Consider the following 19265-nt stretch of genomic DNA (forward strand, 5'->3'; position numbering starts at 1 on the left):
ATGAGTTCTGGTGATATTTTATTTAGAAAAACATAGACCCACCCGGACCAAAGTCACAAAATCTTAAGTTTTTTCTTTTAAATGTCACACTAATTAGATGTAAGGTCATCACAAATAACAAAAGTATTTACACATTGAACACAAAATAAATATAAAACAACTGAAGTCAAATTAGTTCTCCATTGATTCATTTTGCATTCCCACTGCTCATCTTCTGTTTCATTTTTCTTTGTCTTTTGTAAATCCTTTTCTTTCTGGCTTTCAAATCGACTTTCGGCTCTGGTTTCACCCACTGTATTTCTACCGGCTTTTCCTCAGCTGGCGTAACAAAAACATCTGCAGTGGGATCATGGGGAAGAATAGTCTTTGGTTCTTTCTTTCTCAGCTTCTGCACATCTTTCACTTGCTGTTTCTCTCTGTATTTTGCAGCTGTGATGGATCTTATGACACGCCGATGCTAGAAAAAAAAAAAAATATGAAAGGTGCTCTTGAATAAAAATAAACATTTTATACATGGCAAGGACATTCACTTATGATACCTATTTCCCTTCACCCTGCATCATCAAAAAAAAAAAAAAGTAATCTGTAAGACTGGATGCAGCAAAAGCCAAATTCAGTTTCACAGTTAACAGAACACTTATTTGACAGAATTACTTTGGCCCAAGAGTTTTAGGACATCAAGGACCACAGAATAGAAACAGCTTACCATGTTTGGTGACTGGTAGTGAGGATTTTCATACAAAGTTGGTCCTCCAAAACTTCCCTGGAAAATCTTTATAAGATTTAAGACAAAACGGGGTCCTATTTCTACAAGAGCAGCATCTTCTTCAATGATCTTTAATTAAAAAAAGGAAAACATTTCATTTTGATTTGAATAAAATACTTCTAAATGGTACACAGGCTATATCCTCATTACAAATGTGCCTAAAAGGACTGATACCCAATAAAGCTAAGGTGGAAGGGAAACTTGGCAAATGCCGAATCATCAATATTTTCTGAAATGTATTACTGGTTACAGGCAGTTGTCATAGGAAAATATAAAAGTCTTTTCAGTGTGTCTTTAAAATTGAGTCATTTCAATCTGGTCTGTATCTAGCTTCTCACAACACATGTCTTCTTGCAAAACTGGTCAAATAATTATTTAAGACTGCAACCATGATAACAAAATGTGAATATTCAAGCACCCTATGGGGCACTCTTTCAAAATTTAAATCAATCCTTGAGTTGTTTTTATAAATCTAATTCAAATTAGATTAAAAGGCATATAAAAGGATACACGGCAAAATTTATTTTTGAATGGCTACTGACTGTGGAATTAAGGAGCAACTTCTGAACCACAAATACTACTATTGTTGTTTAAGGCAGGCCTGCATTCAGAGGTTAAGAAGGGGCTATGTTTAACTCACATATCTTTTCTGCTTAACACAAGCAGAAAAAAGCCCAGTTTATTTCACACGCTGTCTGAAATTCTGTCTTGCTGTTTTCATCCACCACTCCTCCTGAATGAATCACTGTATGACTCATCTAATAGTTCTCATCAAATATTTTCTATGGGGGCTATGTTTTTCTAAGTCTAAAACCCCGCCCCAGCCCCAGCAGACTCTAAAACCTCTTAGGAGAGAAACTTATATTTTATTCAATGTATAATGACTTGTGAGAAAATCCATACTCAGCTGATAGCCATGAACTTAGATTATGAAATAGGGGTTATTTACTACAAGTCTGTAGGGAAAAGAAAGCTATTTAAGAGAAAAAGAGTATCATTTCCTATTCTACATCATAAACACTATATATACTAACTTATATAATTAAAAACAAAAGCTAACCTGAAAGTTCCGAAACCATATCCTATTATCCAAAATGGTGAATGTAAACACATGGTCCACAAACGGCTGGCTTTTGGGATGGTACCGTGGTGTACTGAAAATCTGGTGGCAAAAGGGATGCGTTAGTTCTGTATTCTATGACATACCATGTGTGTTTTAGATAAAGTTAAAAGGAAGACACTTATTTATAATATTTTACTAAAAACAGTTTCTAGTAAAGATATTTACCTGAATTAAGAGTTCTTTTAACAAAGCATAATGTGGTAATTCATCAAAAGCCTATAAGAATAAAGTGAACATATTATTTGACAACATTAATTTTGCTTAAAGTTGTGTTTTATTAACTAAATTGAATTATACAACTATATCCACTCAAAAAAAACAACAATGCACAGTAAGAAAATTAAACCTCATACACTGAATGAGAAACTTACAGGGTCAAAAGACAAGAGGGGCCGAGAACCTTTTAAACAGTTTCCAGTCATCTTTAGCTCAGCTAGGGTATGAACTAGAAAAATTATAACAACAAAAATAGTTATAACTTTGGCACAATTATCCCTAAAGATTATTTTCAATTATCCCAAAAGATTATTTTCAATTTTCTCACAAAAAAAATTTAAATTGAGTCAACTTACTATTTTGAACAAGGAATTTAGCAGATGGTCCATGAGGTGAATTTGAAAGCCTAAAAAATATAAAAGAAGCTTTTTCAACTAATTAGAATTTAGAATGTAGTAAAAACTTACTGCCAGCTCGATTTAAAAGATATCACAAAGACTTCCCTGGTGGTCTAGTGGTAGTCTGCACTTCCAAAGCAAGGCAGCACAGGTTTGATCCCTGGTCTGGGAACTAAGATCCCACACATGCCACATGGTGCAGTCAAAAACATAAAATGCACAGTTTAAAAAAAAGAAAAGATACCATAAAGTGCTAACAATACTCACATATTCCCAAATTTAATTAATACATTCTCTTTTGATATTGATTTCTAACATAATTTCACAGTTTTAAAAGAAAAGACTCTGTATGATTTCAATACCTTTAAACCACAGAATTTTTGCATTTGTTGTACATCCCTAGATATGTTCCAGCGTCTCCTGGTTTACAGTCTCTGGGAACTTGAATAGAATTTGTATCCTGCTGTTGTGTGAAACTGGATAAATCTTAATTATATTGAATTGTTTCACAGTGCTTTTCAAGTCCACTATATTCTTCTACTTTTCCGTCTATTCATTCTATTAATTTTTGAGAGTTTGATATTGAAACTCCAACTAAAAATCATAATTAATCTACTAAAAAATAATTGCAATATATTGTGGAACTATAACTTTTATTTTCTAAGTCTTCTGTAAATGTGTTATACTTTCATAATTTAAAAAATTAAAAAAAAATACATTCTCTTACCACATATAGAGATCTTGTTTTTTCTTAGCTTCAAAATAGATACATTTATTGCAGTTTTTCATTTCACAAACCTAAATGGAGCAAAGTATAGAAAAATGAAATACATAATAAAACTAAGATCTAAAGCAATTCAAAGAATGAATATTCAGATTCCTCTAAGAATACTTCAGCAGGTTAAGAGGTTACAAAGGTCTAAATCAAAGTAGATTTATTTGCAGAAATGTTTAGATTTTCTGCATAAGGTAAACTATGCTCTGCCCACCTCTTTGACGGAAACAGCTACTCTTTTTGGTCTAGCATTTTAACTGGCCTCCCTTGGGGAACCTCTTCTTCTGACCATATTGCTGTGTACAAACTACTAAGATTAAAAACAGACAACCCCAGGAATAAAGCACATTACAACCTCACCAATTGTAGAAAAACACTCCTTAAAGAACCAAAAACATCCTTTATAACCATTACTTTGATGTGTAACTCTTTTGCTGTTCTATTTTAAGCTCAAGAAATTTGTTTTTTCTTCCTCATCTGTACTACCATTTCTGTGATTTGGTTCTGTAAAATCACTAAGGAGTATACAAAATCTATTTCAAGTTGAAGTAAACTTCAACGTCTTAAAGATTTATAAAGTCGCAAGTGAGAAATGCACAAAAGCAATAAGGGAATGATGTCCTTTATTACTGTAGTATTTATAAATTAATATATATATACTACCTGAGGCTTAAAGAATTCATCAACCCAATGCTTTTGTTGCTTACTTTCTCGGAATAAATACAACTACATGCTAAGTTGTGAGCTTTAGTTGCTGCAATCCAAATCCTGTTTATGTCTACTATCTTCACTTGAAATTATACTACCTATTAGGGGCCTGACTCCCTCATTAGAATGTAAGTTCCATGACGACAGGGGCATTTCTTTTAACACTGTTTCTATAGAATAATCCCATGATAGAACAGGGCTTCAAAATTTTGTGCTAAATGAATAACAGAAGCCTTTCTAATAACTAAAAAGAAGTATCTAAGTATCTAATTGTTTTTCAAAACACTTCTTCTAAGTTTTAAAAAAATTTGCTTTAAAAATGGAAGTTTAGTCTTCAACACTACTTTGAAATTTTAACCTATTACTAGTTCATAATACCTTAAGAGCAAATATCATATGCACTGCTTTTAATACTAGCAAAATACTTTCCTCAATATGTTTATTGAGAGAAGACAAATTTAAGAATGACCAAGAAATAATACATACTGAAGCACTAAACTGTGTGAAATAGACAATGAGTACTATAAAAAATTTTAGAAGGTACATAATTAAAGTTTGCGTATCTTATATAAAACAACTTAAGTCACTGGATAACTGATTTATTTTTTAAATGATCAACTTCTCATGTTCTAAAATAGTTTCTAAATAGTGCTGCTAGAATATTTTACTTTATTTTCTTAAATTACCTCATTAATCACAAATAATTTATCTTTACGATCCATTTTAGTATCTGTAAAAAGAAAAAAAAACAATTAAAAAGATTTCAAAGCTACTTCAATCAAATCACTCATACTTTCTAGAAAATTAAATATTAAGTATCTTTATAATTTTCAGTTTAAATGAGATTGATCTTCAAAATGATTAGAGCTGAAGACAAATGACCTCTTTAAAAATCTTGTTCTTTTGAAATGCAAAAATGAGTGATTGAAAATAGTCCTCAGGAATTATAAAGATCTAGGCAGTGTTTCTTTGTGTGCAGGCATACCTCAGAGATTCTGCCTGTTCAGTTCCAGATGACCGTAATAAAGAGAATATTGAAAGATAGCAAGTCACATAAATTTTTTCATTTCCTAGTGCTTATAAATGTCATGCTTATACTATACCGTAGTATCAGATGTACAAACACACTACGTCTAAATAAACAACCTACATGCCTTAATTTAAAAATATTTTAATGCTAAAAAATGCTAACCATCATCTGAGCCTCCAGTGAGCCACAGTAGTAACTTCAAAGATCACTGATCACAGATCACAAAATAACAATGAAAAGGTTTGAAACACTGCAAGAATTACCAAAATGTGACAGAGATACAAAGTGAGCAAATAAATGCCATTGGAAAAACGGCGCCAAGAGACTTGCTTGACACAAGGTTACCACAAGTCTGCATATGGAGAAAAAAACAAATTGCAAAAAAGTGAAGCACAATAAAATGAGGTCTACCTCATTTTATTAATCTCTTTCCAAAGCAGGAAAATTCTCACAAACCAATTTTAGGACACAGGTTTTAGAAACACTCGCTTAGGAAACAATACAAATTAAAATTCTCTTTATGTAACTACAGACCTCAGTTTCAGAAACACTGTTATTTTATTCAGAAACACTGTTATGTTATTGCCAAGAATTAAAACCTAAGCACCTCCCAACCCAGGCACAAAATACAGCTGCATGAGAACACTGTCATGGTTCCAAATCCCATTACTAAATGTTTTTCATTTGCCTGTAAGACATCCCATTATAAAAGAAAAAGCTTGGCATTTAATAGACTGAGCCCCAATTTAAAGGTTCTTCAAATCATACTCCGGGTACATTAAGTTTTTAATAAGAACAGTTTTTTGTTTTGTTTTGAATGCAGAAAATAATACATAGCAGTCTTGATTAATTTAGAAGGACAAACCAGCTCATGGCCTCTGAGAACATTATAATAAAGTCATTGCTGGATTTTCAAAAAATGTTTTAGAGAAGACAATGGTTAATGCATTTTGCAGAGAATTTCTAAAAAATATTAATTGGAAAAATCTTGGCACTGAACAGATAAAACTTCTGAGAAGTCGTTGTTCTTTACCTGACATGCTGAATGAACAAGTGTGACTAGAAGTGAAAATATATAAACAGGCAAGTTTACAAATATGAAATTTTAACACATATGATATAAAAGCACCTGCTTTAGAATGAGGCATCAACATTCTCAAGTCTTGCATTAAATGTCTTGTTCTGAAATTTATTCCTCTAGAAGAAAAGATGAGAATCCGTTCCTTATTTTTCCACTTTCCCTAAAGGAAAAAAGTGTGAGAATTTTAACATTTCATGGTGAATCTATCTTGTTTGCTTAAAAATAAATGCTTCCAAGTAGCAACCCAAACAATCCTGACCTCAGCCTTTAATTCAATCTCAGTAGCATTTACTGATCCCAGCTGCTTTCCAGAAACCTCCTTGGCTTCCCTTTGTTTTTCTTCAATTTCTCCAGTTCCTCCTCCTGATTATGACAGTTCTCATAATCACTCTCACAGCTTTCACTGTCAACTAACTCTACAGAAAGATAAGGAACTCTTTCTAGCTCAAATAATCCAGTATCTGACTTACCTCAAATTCAACTTTAGGATGCCAAATCTTAAAAGCTGGTAAACTTCCTTACTATTTTTCTGATGATGTCACCATCATTTCAGTCCCCCATGCTTTGAATCTTCCATTATCTCATATCATAAGCACCAGTAAACGCTGTCAATTTCTCTTTCCAACAACTCTTAGTCCTCTCTTAGTGATACTGCCTTCAAGGTTCAGATTCTTATAATCTCATAACAATTGCAGATCTTCAAATGCTAGTCCTCCCTGCCAGGAGCTCCTCCAATAGACAAGGTGGACTACCACCTGCTCGCTCCAATCACATCTTTATCTTCCAGGGTTTTCTAAACAAAATTCAAAACGACACAGCTTTAACACTAGATTCTGAAGCACATTTATATTTCTACCTATACTTTAGCCAATTTGGCTGTCGTTTTTTTTTTTCAAGTCAGCATTTCATCCACTTTAACACCTCTGATTAGTTTTTTTCTCTCCCTCTGGACTTATATTGTTCCCTCTCATTTTTGAATACAGAAATTTTGCCCTTACCTTGGGATACAATTCAAAGGCTAAATCCTTCATGATCCCTTACCTGGTTATTCTAAAGGAATCTTTATCTCCTGCACTTACATAAAAAATTTCATATTATGACTCAGATGACAGATACTATCACATTTCTTTTTAGCTCCTAAAGGGAAGAATGAGAACACTAACATTTACAGATAATCTACAGGTCTAGTTTACTCTTCACAAAGAGTAAATTACATTTTTTTTCCTTAGTTTGCAAATGAGAAGAGTTCAAAATGTCCCCGTTAATTAATATCAGGGTTAGAATTCAAGCTTATCTTTCATTCCTCAAAGCTAACTCCTTTCCCAGCGCTTGCCAAATTTACCTGTCATTCACTACGTGGTATATACAGATCTATGCTAAGCTGTCAGAGAAGGCAATGGCACCCCACTCCAGTACTCTTGCCTGGAAAATCCCCTGGACGGAGGAGCCTGGTAGGCTGCAGTCCATGGGGTCGCTAGGAGTCAGACACGACTGAGCGACTTCACTTTCACTTTCATGCACTGGAGAAGGCAATGGCAACCCACTCCAGTATTCTTGCCTGGAGAATTCCAGGGACGGGGGAGCCTGGTGGGCTGCCGTCTATGGGGTCGCACAGAGTCGGACACGACTGAAGCGACTTAGCAGCAGCAGCAGCATGCTAAGCTGTTGTGGGGGTGGCGGGGGACGACGGAAGGAAATTACTAAATCAGACGAATTGTCTCCACAGTATTTTATCTAGCTTAAGATGAATGAAAGATTCAACAACTTGTGTTCACCTTCTTCTGAAAAAAAAAAAAACAAAACCATCAACTTACATATCAGTTCTTAGTTTCCTTCTAAACTCCAATATTTTAGGAGAAAGTGGTCACGTTTTAGTTTTGCAATCCCAAAGCACGGGAAACCTAACTTCTTACAGTGCTTGGCACATTAAAACTTCGTCGAATACACCTAAAAACTCACAGTATCTACCCTAGTTTTTCGTATCCCTTCAGAGTTACAAATCAAGTCGGGGATTGAATGGGAATGAGATTTAAGAGGGAATGGATATATGTATACTTATGGCTGATTAACGTTGTTGTACATTAGAAAACTGTACAACACAACATTGTAAAGCAATTATCCTCCAATTAAAGTAAAATTTAAAAAAAAAAATCACGTCTAAAGCACAGTCCCAAAGGACAGTAGCTTTTTAAAGAACCGCATAACCAGCTTCAACATTCAGAATACGGAAGTATTCTGGCTATCCCATCACTGGAAGGGATATATACTCGAGAGAGACAAACAAGTTTAAGGAAGAATTCCTTTCTCCGACAACAAAAAACGAAGGAAATGAAGACAAAACACTGTAACAGTCGCCGAAAGTCGCTTCTCTGCGAGCAGTAACAGCTTTGAAATCGGTCAAGTTGCTCAGTCAGCAGCCTGCCAAGAGTGCAGCCACGTGCACTAGGGTTAGATGTAAAGGCGGCAGCTGATCCCGCCGAGAGCTGAGACGGAGCTCCCGTAACACCCCCAGCATCTCTGAAACCCGCAGAGCGGTAATCAGGTAGGTACCACAACGAAAGCGCGTGGAGCCGCGGCCGCAAAGCCCCCTTTACCTTGCAAACTGGGCCTGGGATACGATCTTTCTCTTCTTCTGCCGCCTCCTCTGATACGTCGTTCGCCTTAGCCGGCAGCTTGCCATCTTTCGCGTCTCTTTTCAACTTTTTCGCCTGAACCGCCAGGCCTCCACGCCGTTTCCTCTTGGTCGCTGCCATCTTGCTCCGCGCCTTCGCTCTGGGCCTTCCTTCCGGCTCTGCCGCTCGCTCCGCCTTCCCGTCTCTATGGTCCCGGCCCCCAGCTCCACAGTCCTGCAGCTCTATGGTGCCTCTTTCCCGTCTTTATGGTACGGCCCGGTCGGCTCTCTAGGCCTCTTCTATCTCTGTGGTGACGGTGGCCGAGGTGACCGGCAAATCTGAATAGAGTGGCGGGAGCCGTTCCACTTCTTCCGCAGTTTTCTAGGAGCTGCATCCGGGCGCTGCGCACAGGTAGGGTTTGGGCGCTGGGGATCCCAAGACAAGTCTGTAAGCGGGTCGTGGGCTGGTGAGTGGTGGTGGGTGGTTGTCTGGGTCTCTTGAAGGACTCAAGCCCGCCCCCGTAGCGCATATCCTGTTAGAAGCAAGATTGGAGGCGCGGGACACCTCTTCTCTGACTGAGGAAGCGGAGCCTCTGTTTGGCTTGGCGAAACTGACCCCGGTTGACCGTGCTAGTTGCGTATTTCTGTCCTTCTTAACTTTTCGTGTTACTGTCTCCTTACTAAAGACGACGAAACCCTAGTTTACAGGGTAATTTCCCCCAAAGTTAGAGATAGTTAAGTGGCAGAGGTGGGGTTTCAGTCCCTACTTCGGCGAGTTCAGCGTCCAGGCCTCTTCCACTCGGCTCAGCGCAGGTTGAAATCGCGGGCCTCGTCAGCCTGGACGGGGAGTTTTACTGTCGCATCTCATCAGGAGCATCCCTCGGGGCCGCATGCGCCGTGGACCATGCCCCTCCTAACCCAGCGGATCCCAGACGAGAATGATTACTGCTTAGTGGCCAGCCTTGACAACGTCAGGAACCTCTCCACTATCTTGAAGGCTATTCATTTCCGAGAACATGCCACGTGTTTCGCTACTAAAAATGGAATCAAGGTTACAGTGGAAAACGCAAAATGTGTACAAGCAAATGCTTTTATTCAGGTATGGAAGTTGGCACCTTTAATCCGGTGACATATGACATTCTTCACCCAGCTCAATGAATTCCAAGGGTCCTTATTTAAGTTGGAGCACAAAATATCATTATTTGAATTCTTTTTCTCTCCTGGTAACAAATCCTTTTCCTATCGTGTTTTACAGAAATAATGGTTAATAATGTCTAAAATATTTTAAACTATAGGTGGGCACTTTTTCTGAGTGTTTTGTATGTTTATATATTTAAATCATTTAATGCTCACAATAGTGGTTTAGATGTAGTTTCTTTAGTTCTAGGTAATATACGGTTACTATGTGCAAGGGTACTGAAGTTCCCATGACTACAGATCATCAGTACTGTTGTCTCACATAACTCTAAAACTGAAACGATATGTGTTTGAACTGTCAATTGGTGTTTGTACTAAAATGAGTGTTTTGTGTAGAAAATGACAATGTCCATTATGAGTGCCAAAACTGTACTGATGGCGGCTAAACTTTGAAGTGGTCTTTGAATACTTTTAATAAATTTATTTTGATAAATTTAAAAAAGTCAACAGTCCTACAGTCCTATGAGGTGGTTCTGTTATTATTCCCATTTTACATTTGTGGAAACTGAGACACTTAAGTGATTTGTCAGCAGTACTATGGCTGGCAAGTGGCTTAGGTGGGATGAGAACCCACAACATTTGTTTCTGTAGTATATGCTCTTTTGCACTACTTCCCTGTTAGTATTTTTTCCTCTTATTGGTTATAATCTGTTTGTTCTTACAAAGTAATAGTTGTATGGTTCAGATAGGATTTCACATTTAATTTAGCATGTTTTTGGAACACCTAAGGGCACAGTATGACCTCAGGTATAGAGGGATTAATCAGACATGGTTCCTGTCCTCAAAAAGAAATTGAGAGTCAGTTATTACTCATGCATTGTCTAATTTGTTTGGCTGTTTTCCACATGACCTTAGCCCAACTGATGGGCACAAAAAGGAGACAAGGGAGAGTCATGTAGGAGATAGTTTAGCTCCAAGGAGATAGATGAAGGACCTTTTCATAAAGTTTTGCATCAGACTGAAATCAGTTTCACCTTCAACTACTGAGTAGTAGTATTCTAATGGATCTCAGTTGAAAAAGTTTAAGATGTGTTGACTGATAATCAAATTATTTTCATGGGTTTAGCACAATATTGTTATTTTAAAAACATAAAGTCAGCTCTAGAATTGTATGTGTGCATTTTCATTCTTTAACATACATTTTCACATTTACTTTTTTTTTATAGGCTGGAATATTTCAAGAGTTTAGAGTTCAAGAAGAGTCTGTTACTTTTCGAATTAATTTAACTGTCCTTTTAGACTGTTTATCTATTTTTGGATCAAGTCCTGTGCCAGGTGAACTATTTTATTGTCATTATAATAACATAAAAGCATTTCTGGATGGTCAGAAAAATACAGGGAAAATTATTAGAATATAAGTAATATAAACATTTGTTTAAAAAATTAATTGCCAATTTATTTTTCATTTGCCACAATCATATGTTCTGATTTTTCATAATATTAGTAGATGCTAATGGTTCTTAATTTACATTCACCTTTTAATTTACAAAGCTTTTAGGATTTTAAATTTGAACTAATCAAAAGAATACTCTGAACATGTCTTAAATATGTTTAACATTGAGAAATATATTTTAATTGCTTCTTTTCCCTAATTTGTCAAGAATTATAGTTAGTGGCAGAGAAAAACAGATACCAGTTGTCCTGACTCCCAGTTCACTGTGTTTGACATTTGCTCTTTTTTCTTTAAGCCCTATTTATAAATTCAGTTTATTTTCCTAAATGCTTTTCTTTAAAAGTCATATACTTTTAACAATAGTTAAAACTACAAGGAAACCCCAGAAGAATGATTTTTACTTCATAGGAAAGGATCAGTTATGGTCCTCTAGAAAATGTGTTTTAATTGTGTACTGACAGTTCCGGAATTGTCAGGAATTGGTTAAAATTATACATTTTCTAATGCAGTGATCCCCAACTGGTTTTCCATAAAAGTACCTGCCTTCTTCCATTCCTCAGTGTGGTTCTCCACCCACTAAGAGGAGTAGAGTGTCCTGTCATAGTCCTTCTCCTCTTTAGTACTAGTTTTGCAGAGCTAAAACCCTAACCTCCATTAACCACCCTTTTTCTCCCAATTAGACCTTAAGATGTGGTGAAATATAAAGACTATCTCCCAGTAGAAAACGTTGGAAGGGTCCTTATCACAGTGAATACATTGATGTTATAATAAGACAATATGAAAGCAATCCAGATTGAACCTTCAAGAATAGCATAATCTATCCTACAACAGTTATTATTAATACATGCAATATGGACTGTATAGATTCTCCGTCCTGAAGGTGTATATTTATATATAATCACCTAGTTATCTCTAAAGTGTTTTTTTTTTCAACCTGGAAAATGATTTCAAAGAGTTACATTTTATTCCCAATTTTTTGCAGTTATTTTTGGAATTGTCTACACACAACTATCATCAGGAAAGATGTGATCCCTTCTCATAAGGATATACATACATATATGCTAGAAATGGACACGGTAAAATGTTCTTGAGTTTTAGGCATGATTTGAGGAGAAGCTGAGCCCAGAGCTCTAAAGCTAAGCCCAGAGTAGTATTTGTTTCCATTGCAGGGACTTTTACTGCACTTCGGATGTGTTACCAAGGTTATGGTTACCCTCTGATGCTGTTTCTGGAAGAAGGAGGCGTGGTGACAGTGTGTAAAATCAACACTCAGGAGCCTGAGGAGACTCTGGATTTTGATTTCTGCAGCACCAATGTCATTAATAAAATTATTCTGCAGTCAGAGGGGCTCCGTGAAGCATTTTCCGAGTTGGATATGACGAGTGAGGTCCTGCAGATCACCATGTCTCCAGATAAACCTTATTTCAGGTACTTGAAAGCCCTGCAGTCCTGGTTAATGTAGTTTACTCCATCTACCTGCTTACACATTTTCTTAGAATGCAGTTTTTGTTACCCAGGTTATGAAAGTTTTCAGAACTTCAGAGAGCTTCTACTCTTAGTTCATACTTTTATGTGTCAGGACACTAGAAGACCCAGGAAGACTAACTCACTATAAAGCTTCATAGGTAGTGTTGGTTTCTAGAAGAGTAGCCCCATCTCTGAGTTCATAAACTAGTGATCATTTCATTGCTGTTCTACTTACCATCATAGATCAGTTGCATTGTGAGGAAAATTGGGCTTAAACTTTTGCAAAAGGTGTTTACAGCATGTGGTATCTCTTTTTCCCAAGTTAGTACAGATGCTGGAGGGAATAGGTGTTTTCTATACGTGGTTCATTCGCTTAAGTATCAATCACCTATAGTGTGCATATTTACATTAAGTGCTGCTGCTGCTGCTAAGTCGTGTCAATCATGTCCGACTCTGTGCGACCCCATAGACGGCAGCCCACCAGGCTCCCCCGTCCCTGGGATTCTCCAGGCAAGAACACTGGAGTGGGTTGCCATTTCCTTCTCCAATGCATGAAAGTGAAAAGTGAAAGTGAAGTCGCTCAGTCGTGTCCTACTCTTAGCAACCCCATGGACTGCAGCCTACCAGGCTCCTCCGTCCATGGGATTTTCCAGGCAAGAGTACTGGAGTGGATTGCCATTGCCTTCTCCAACATTAAGCACTACAGGAAGGAAAAGCTTAAAATCAAGATGATGAGGCTATACGTGAAACACCTTAGAGAGAACAAAATTACATGCCGTTAAGATTAGGGAACCAGCACAGGAGTACTTTGGGAGGCATGGTCAAGGTGAGATTCCTAAGAGGGCAATTTTCAGCAGGAATATAGTATCAAAAACTGTCAAGCTGCTTCTCATATTTTGACCCAACAAATGAAATGGCAAAACTCTTCAGGATTAGAATCAGAGAGAGAATTTATTTATTTCTACTCTTTTGAAATCGTTCAGAATATTAGAGTAAAGGAGTTAAATATATACGGTATGAGAGGTGTAATTATTATTTTTGTATCTCCTTTAGAAGAACTGCAGGCTTTTCTTATTGGTTAGGTAGTTAAAAAATTTGCTCAAGATTGGTTAAAATGCTAATCAAAATGGAAATGAGTGCAACCCTACTTAAGCAGTGATGTGAATTAAAGATCTCAGACACTTTAAACAGAGTATTCCAGAGGCTCCTCATCTACATGATCTCTCTCAGCATGGGTGACTAGATGGATCATGGTATTTTTCATCTCCCATACAGGAAATTATTTGGTGGTGGGGAACTGGAAGTTGAAATATTTTTTTCTGGATATGTTAAACTTGAGCCTGTGGCACTAGGGAGTAGTTGGATAGATAGGTGTAGAGTTCAGGAGATCAGTCTAGACTAAAAATATAGATTTGGGAACCATCAGCATGGCTGGGCATGAACAACATGGCTCAGAGAAAGAGGTGATGTTAGAAGAGGGAAAAGATGGATTCTGGGGAAAGCCAGCAAGCACCTAGGTCTTTATCACTGTGCTCATATAGCGCTCACATACAGTGCTCATATATGTTAATTCCAGGTGGCTCAGATGGTAAAGAATCTGCCTGCAATGCAGGATACCCACGTTAGATCCCTTGGTCAGGAAGGTCCCCTGGAGAAGGGCATGGCAACCCATTCCAGTATTCTTGCTGGAGAATCCCATGGACAGAGGAACCTGGTGAGCTTCAGTCCATGGAGTCACAAAGAGTCGAACAGGACTTGAGCCACTAACACTTTTCACTTTCCAAAACAAATGATCAGTAAGTTAAGTAAACATAAACATTCACAAATTGTCTGCAAACTACTGATATTCCCAAGCAAAGAAAACCATAAAACAGCCTGAAAAGCATCTGAGACACACAAAAGCCCTAATTGCTTGGTGTGGCAGTAGACATAGCTGGCAGGGCCCTGGGCTTGCCATTGACATAGATCAGGGTCTTGCGTCACTCTGCCACTCTCCTGTTACATGGTTCTGATTTGAGGAAGAGGGAAGGACAATATCAAAGTAATATTAAGGTAATGAGATTGAGGCAGAGCCCCCTAGATTCCTTCTGTGACTGGCTTTTTGCAAAGTCATTTATTAGTTGCTAGCTCTGTACTGCAGCATCCTACAGGAATCTTTATTATGTTGTTGTTACAGCGCCGTGTCTACAGCTGTCTACATATGTGTTTCACTCACCAGAATGAGCTTCTTAAGGAAGTGTTTGCTTATTTGGATACTAATGTGGCTTATTGTTGAACCAATGAATAAATGAATTGCTCATTTTCTACTATAGGTTATCTACTTTTGGGAATGCAGGAAGCTCCCACCTTGACTATCCCAAAGATTCTGATTTGATGGAATTATTTCACTGCAATGAGACCCAGGTCAACAGGTCAGTAGGTTGCCATTTGGTGATGAAGGTGAGGTTAAATACTATATTTCTATTAAATAAATTTTTTAAGACTTTCAATGTGTAGATAAAAGTATAGCAAAAAATAAATAGTAGGTTGCTGGGTTTACATGGGAATTTGGCATTGTGATAGTGAACTAAATTTTCAAAATGAAAATATTAGCAAATTGGACGGCTCTTTGATTCTGTTCTTATATTTGCTGTTTGGTAGTTCTTGGCTAACTTCTGTCCTTTACTTGGAATTATGCTTTAAATGTGTCCAAATAACAGCTTTTTGTTTACTTTTCTGCAGATACAAGATTTCTTTACTGAAACCCTCTACAAAGGCATTAGTCCTGTCTTGTAAGGTATCTATTCGAACAGATAACCGAGGATTTCTCTCATTACAGTATATGATTAGAAATGAAGATGGACAAATATGCTTTGTGGAATATTACTGCTGTCCTGATGAAGAAGTTCCTGACTCTTAGTCTTCAGTATGGCGGTTCACACACTGTTTATGTACACATGCGTAGTAGGTCATGTTCTCATGCTGAGCGCAGTGCCCTTCATGACTTCCTGTTAAGATTTTGTAAGGGGAAGAAGCAGGGAGGAGGAGCAGCACAGTCCCTGTCCCGATAGTTGCTGTAGGTTTTGTCAGTAATGTTGTCACGTAGTCATAGATTATCCAGTATGGACTAGTTTGTGGTTCTGTCTTTTGAACTCACGGAAATTGTTACAAGTCAAGGTGCATAAGTTTTATGTGTTATTCTACTTAAGTAGGACATTCCAAGAGTATAAAAATTTGAAGTTTGGTGAAGCCATATCAGAAATGTTCTTTTATTTATTTACTATTAGAAAAAGCAATAGCATATGGGCATCACTTCCTAGTTGGAATTCTGGAGACTCTGTCATAAAGCAGTGGTTCTCAGAGTGTCATGCCTAGACCACCTGGAAACTTGTCAGGAACTCTGAGGGTGGGGCCAGCAATCTATAGTTTAAACAGCTTCCCCCCTTCACCGCCCCACCCCCCGAGATTCTGATCCTTGCTAAAGTTTGAGAACCACTGTTTTAAAGGATATTTTTTAAAAATAGCATTTTAATTGCATTGAAGTGACTGCTTTTACAGGTGATGTCTTTGCAAGTGTTCTGAAGTTTAGGTGTCATCAAACAAGTCTGAATAATTATATGATTTATTTACATTTTGAAGGCATTTATGAACATGATATAAAACAGTCTTCAGAATTACAGGTTTTCATCTTGTTCTGAAAACCATTCATTGTAGTAAGTACTTATTAGATACCTTCTATTTGCCTATAAGAGTTCCTCAACCAGGGCTTCCCAAGTGGCTCAGTGGTAAAAGAATCCACCTGCCAGTGCAGGAGACACAGGTTCCATCCCTGATCCTGGAAGCTCCCACATTCTGTGGGGCAGCCATGCCCGTGCACCACAACTGCTCAGCCTGTACTCTAGAGCTTGGCAGGTGCAGCTACTGAGCTCACGTGCCCTAGAGCCCGTGTTCTGCAACTAGGGAAAAGCTTGCACTTGACAAAGACCTAGTACAACCAAAAATAATTTTTTTTTTTTTTTTTTTAAGTTTCTCAACCAAACCAAGGCATATCTCAGTGGGCAGGCACGTAGGCGCTGCTCCCGGGTACCTGTACGACTCATGCAATGCTGGGTATTTAGCCCAGGGTGAATGCCGGATAACTAGTTAAGTCTCCCAGGCAATCTCGGGATGCCCAGCTGGTACAAAAGTCGTTGGAGTTTTGTAAAGTTACAGTATGTGTTCAAGAAGGAAATGATTGAATCTGCCAAATGTCCAGATTTTTTTTTGTCTCAATAAGCATTAAGAACAAAACACGTCTAAAACATAATTATGAAAATACTTAATCAGTAAACATTTCAAGGACTACAATTTTCCTTTAAATTTAAAACTGGACAGTTACTTGGTTTTTTTCCATTGGCATGTCTAGTATCTAAAATAGTGCCAGGATAAGGTAAATATTCATCAGATAAAAGGACCTCCACTTTCAGATTATTAGTCACTATGAAAGTTGAACCTATGATTAAATAAGACTGACATTTTTGCACATTTAAGACTATTTCAGCTGAACATATCTTGAGTTACTTAGAATTCAGAAGCTAATAAATTTAATTCTTTCTCAGTCACCGTAACATCAAGATATGTTTTAATAAAGAATTTTCTAGTTATGTGTGTTCTGTTTGGCTCCCTAATTTGCTAGCCTAACTTTGTTCAAGTTCCTATGAGAGACCACTGGGGGGAGCACTTACTTGGGCAACGCAGATGCTTTGGTGACTGTAAGTTGAGTTCACGTGTCACAAAAGACTAAGATTTAGCTTTACCTTTCTGAAGTTTACCTCATATTCTTTCTAATAAAATTGTAATAAATTTTAAAATTGTAATTCTAATAAAATTAACAGTAGCTATTTTTTTGTATTTTTAATTAGTTTATTCCCAACTTATGATTATGCTTCCACCTAGAACTGATGAAATGATTCAAAACAAAAATGTTAAATTTTACTGTTGTAATAAAAATAAGTCTTGTAATACATGTTTTGTTTTGTTTTTTTTTTATAAGAAGCCACACAGTTGCTGTGATACTCTCAAGTCCTGCTAAGCATTAGTTACCATTGCTGAAAGGGCAGCATGTGGCAGCCCCTACAGCTTAGGGTGAGTGGGGGGGTTCAGAACTACATAGACTCCCTTTTCCCCTTTCCGTCTTCATACTGCTGGCTCTTGTCCCCACCTGAAACAAAATCTGCTGGGTTCTGAGGAATTGGGAAATAGCATTTTCTCTTTTCCCGAGTTTGTATTCGTAGCATTTTTATATGAGTGTCAGGTTGCATGCTCTTCTGCAGCAGTTAGCAGCTCTACTGTGGGTTTTCCTGCTCCAGCAGTGGACAGCTCAACCTCTAATCAGAAATGCCCCAGGCAGCTGGCATGGGTGTTCCTGGCATCCATATCTCAGTCACTTCAGAAGCCTCAATAAAAGAGTAAATGTTTGAAGTAGGTTATCTTTTCGAAATGTATAGCTCATTGACTGGATGTAACTCCTAGTTAATAGTAGTGGCTCTCATTGGTAAAACTAGAGGTATTCAGGATATGTGAACTAAATTTCAGAGTAGTTCCCCATCCCTTTACGGAAAGAATATGAGAATCTAGTGAGGCCTGTAGTCTGTACCCTTAGGACTGGTGCCTGAGGCTTGACTTACTTCCTGCCATTTGTCCAGGGATTTCTGTTGCTTGTTGCTGACTGGATTAGGACAGTCCCGTCTCGAATATTGTCAGGTTTGCCTTAAGTGGACCTTTAATGCAAAGTGATGGGTGAACTGCCAACACATGGAGGTAAGGCATCACCGAACTTCCAGAGCCAGTTGCAGAAACTGCTTGGTAATGAACATTTATTAAAATTTATATGTGGGAGAGTTTGAGCTGGGCTTGGTTTTGTTTGTTTTCCAATTCAGTTACAGGGACTGAAAGAAAGTAGCTAACCCTCATCTATCTCAGAAATTTCAGTGCCCGATAACCAAAGGAATGTCTAAGCTGTGTATGACCTTATGGACTAGGGTGGCTGGAAACCTCAGGTGTTTTGATTGGTTGTCCAGATCGCTGCTTCCCACTGAATGAGTTTAGAAAGGAGCTTAGTTCTCAACTCCAGTTTTCCAAGAGTGAAACTTTATATTAAGTTGTATTGTGCTGAACATTTCCAATGTGGTTTCTTAAAACTTGGGGATTTCAAAAAATAGTAACATTTTTAAATTTTTAGAACCAAGATAGATGGCAGCTTTCTATTTTGTCAGATAGGAGGATATTAAAACCATTTCATAAAACATTTTGAAATCAAAATCTTGGGGGACAGGTGGGAATTTTGTACTGTCAACAAAGAAAAACTGGAGATACTAAAAATAAGATGAGACAACAGGGTTACACAATAATGTTTTATTTTACAATGTAATACTTTATGCTATTGTTTTATTGATAGAGGTTTGTCGGTTTGGAAATGTTAAGACTTTGGGACCTCACAAAATAGTAAAATTTTTAAATTTTAGTGCCACCCAAAATGGAGT

The 19265-nt window shown here is 37.4% G+C and overlaps 2 protein-coding genes across 5 annotated transcripts; one reads left to right on the top strand and one right to left on the bottom strand.

Annotated features, from left to right (window-relative positions):
- On the bottom strand, positions 1-8884 carry BRIX1 (BRX1, biogenesis of ribosomes, homolog (S. cerevisiae)). The gene is made up of 10 exons (XM_010853816.1): positions 8692-8884; positions 6146-6257; positions 4673-4716; positions 3231-3301; positions 2462-2511; positions 2261-2334; positions 2055-2105; positions 1827-1928; positions 707-835; positions 1-457 (listed from the first exon to the last, which is right to left on the bottom strand). The coding sequence occupies exons 1-10, from the start codon at positions 8848-8850 to the stop codon at positions 188-190; spliced, it is 1062 nt and encodes a 353-aa protein (XP_010852118.1). The 5' UTR covers positions 8851-8884; the 3' UTR covers positions 1-187.
- Positions 8885-8907: 23 nt separating this feature from the next.
- On the top strand, positions 8908-17747 carry RAD1 (RAD1 checkpoint DNA exonuclease). Of its 4 annotated transcripts, none has more exons than XM_010853812.1 (6): positions 8908-9120; positions 9580-9807; positions 11072-11180; positions 12468-12726; positions 15078-15176; positions 15487-17747. In XM_010853812.1, the coding sequence occupies exons 2-6, from the start codon at positions 9613-9615 to the stop codon at positions 15662-15664; spliced, it is 840 nt and encodes a 279-aa protein (XP_010852114.1). In that variant the 5' UTR covers positions 8908-9120; positions 9580-9612; the 3' UTR covers positions 15665-17747. The 4 variants fall into 4 exon arrangements, with proteins under 4 accessions (XP_010852114.1, XP_010852117.1, XP_010852116.1 ...); XM_010853815.1 differs by having other exon boundaries at positions 9033-9120; positions 15465-15575; XM_010853814.1 differs by having other exon boundaries at positions 9033-9120; positions 15078-15204; positions 15487-15574.
- The last annotated feature ends 1518 nt before the right edge of the window (positions 17748-19265 follow it).

Source organism: Bison bison, unplaced genomic scaffold, assembly GCF_000754665.1.
Source record: "Bison bison bison isolate TAMUID 2011002044 unplaced genomic scaffold, Bison_UMD1.0 scf7180017864331, whole genome shotgun sequence".
NCBI lineage: Eukaryota > Metazoa > Chordata > Mammalia > Artiodactyla > Bovidae > Bison > Bison bison.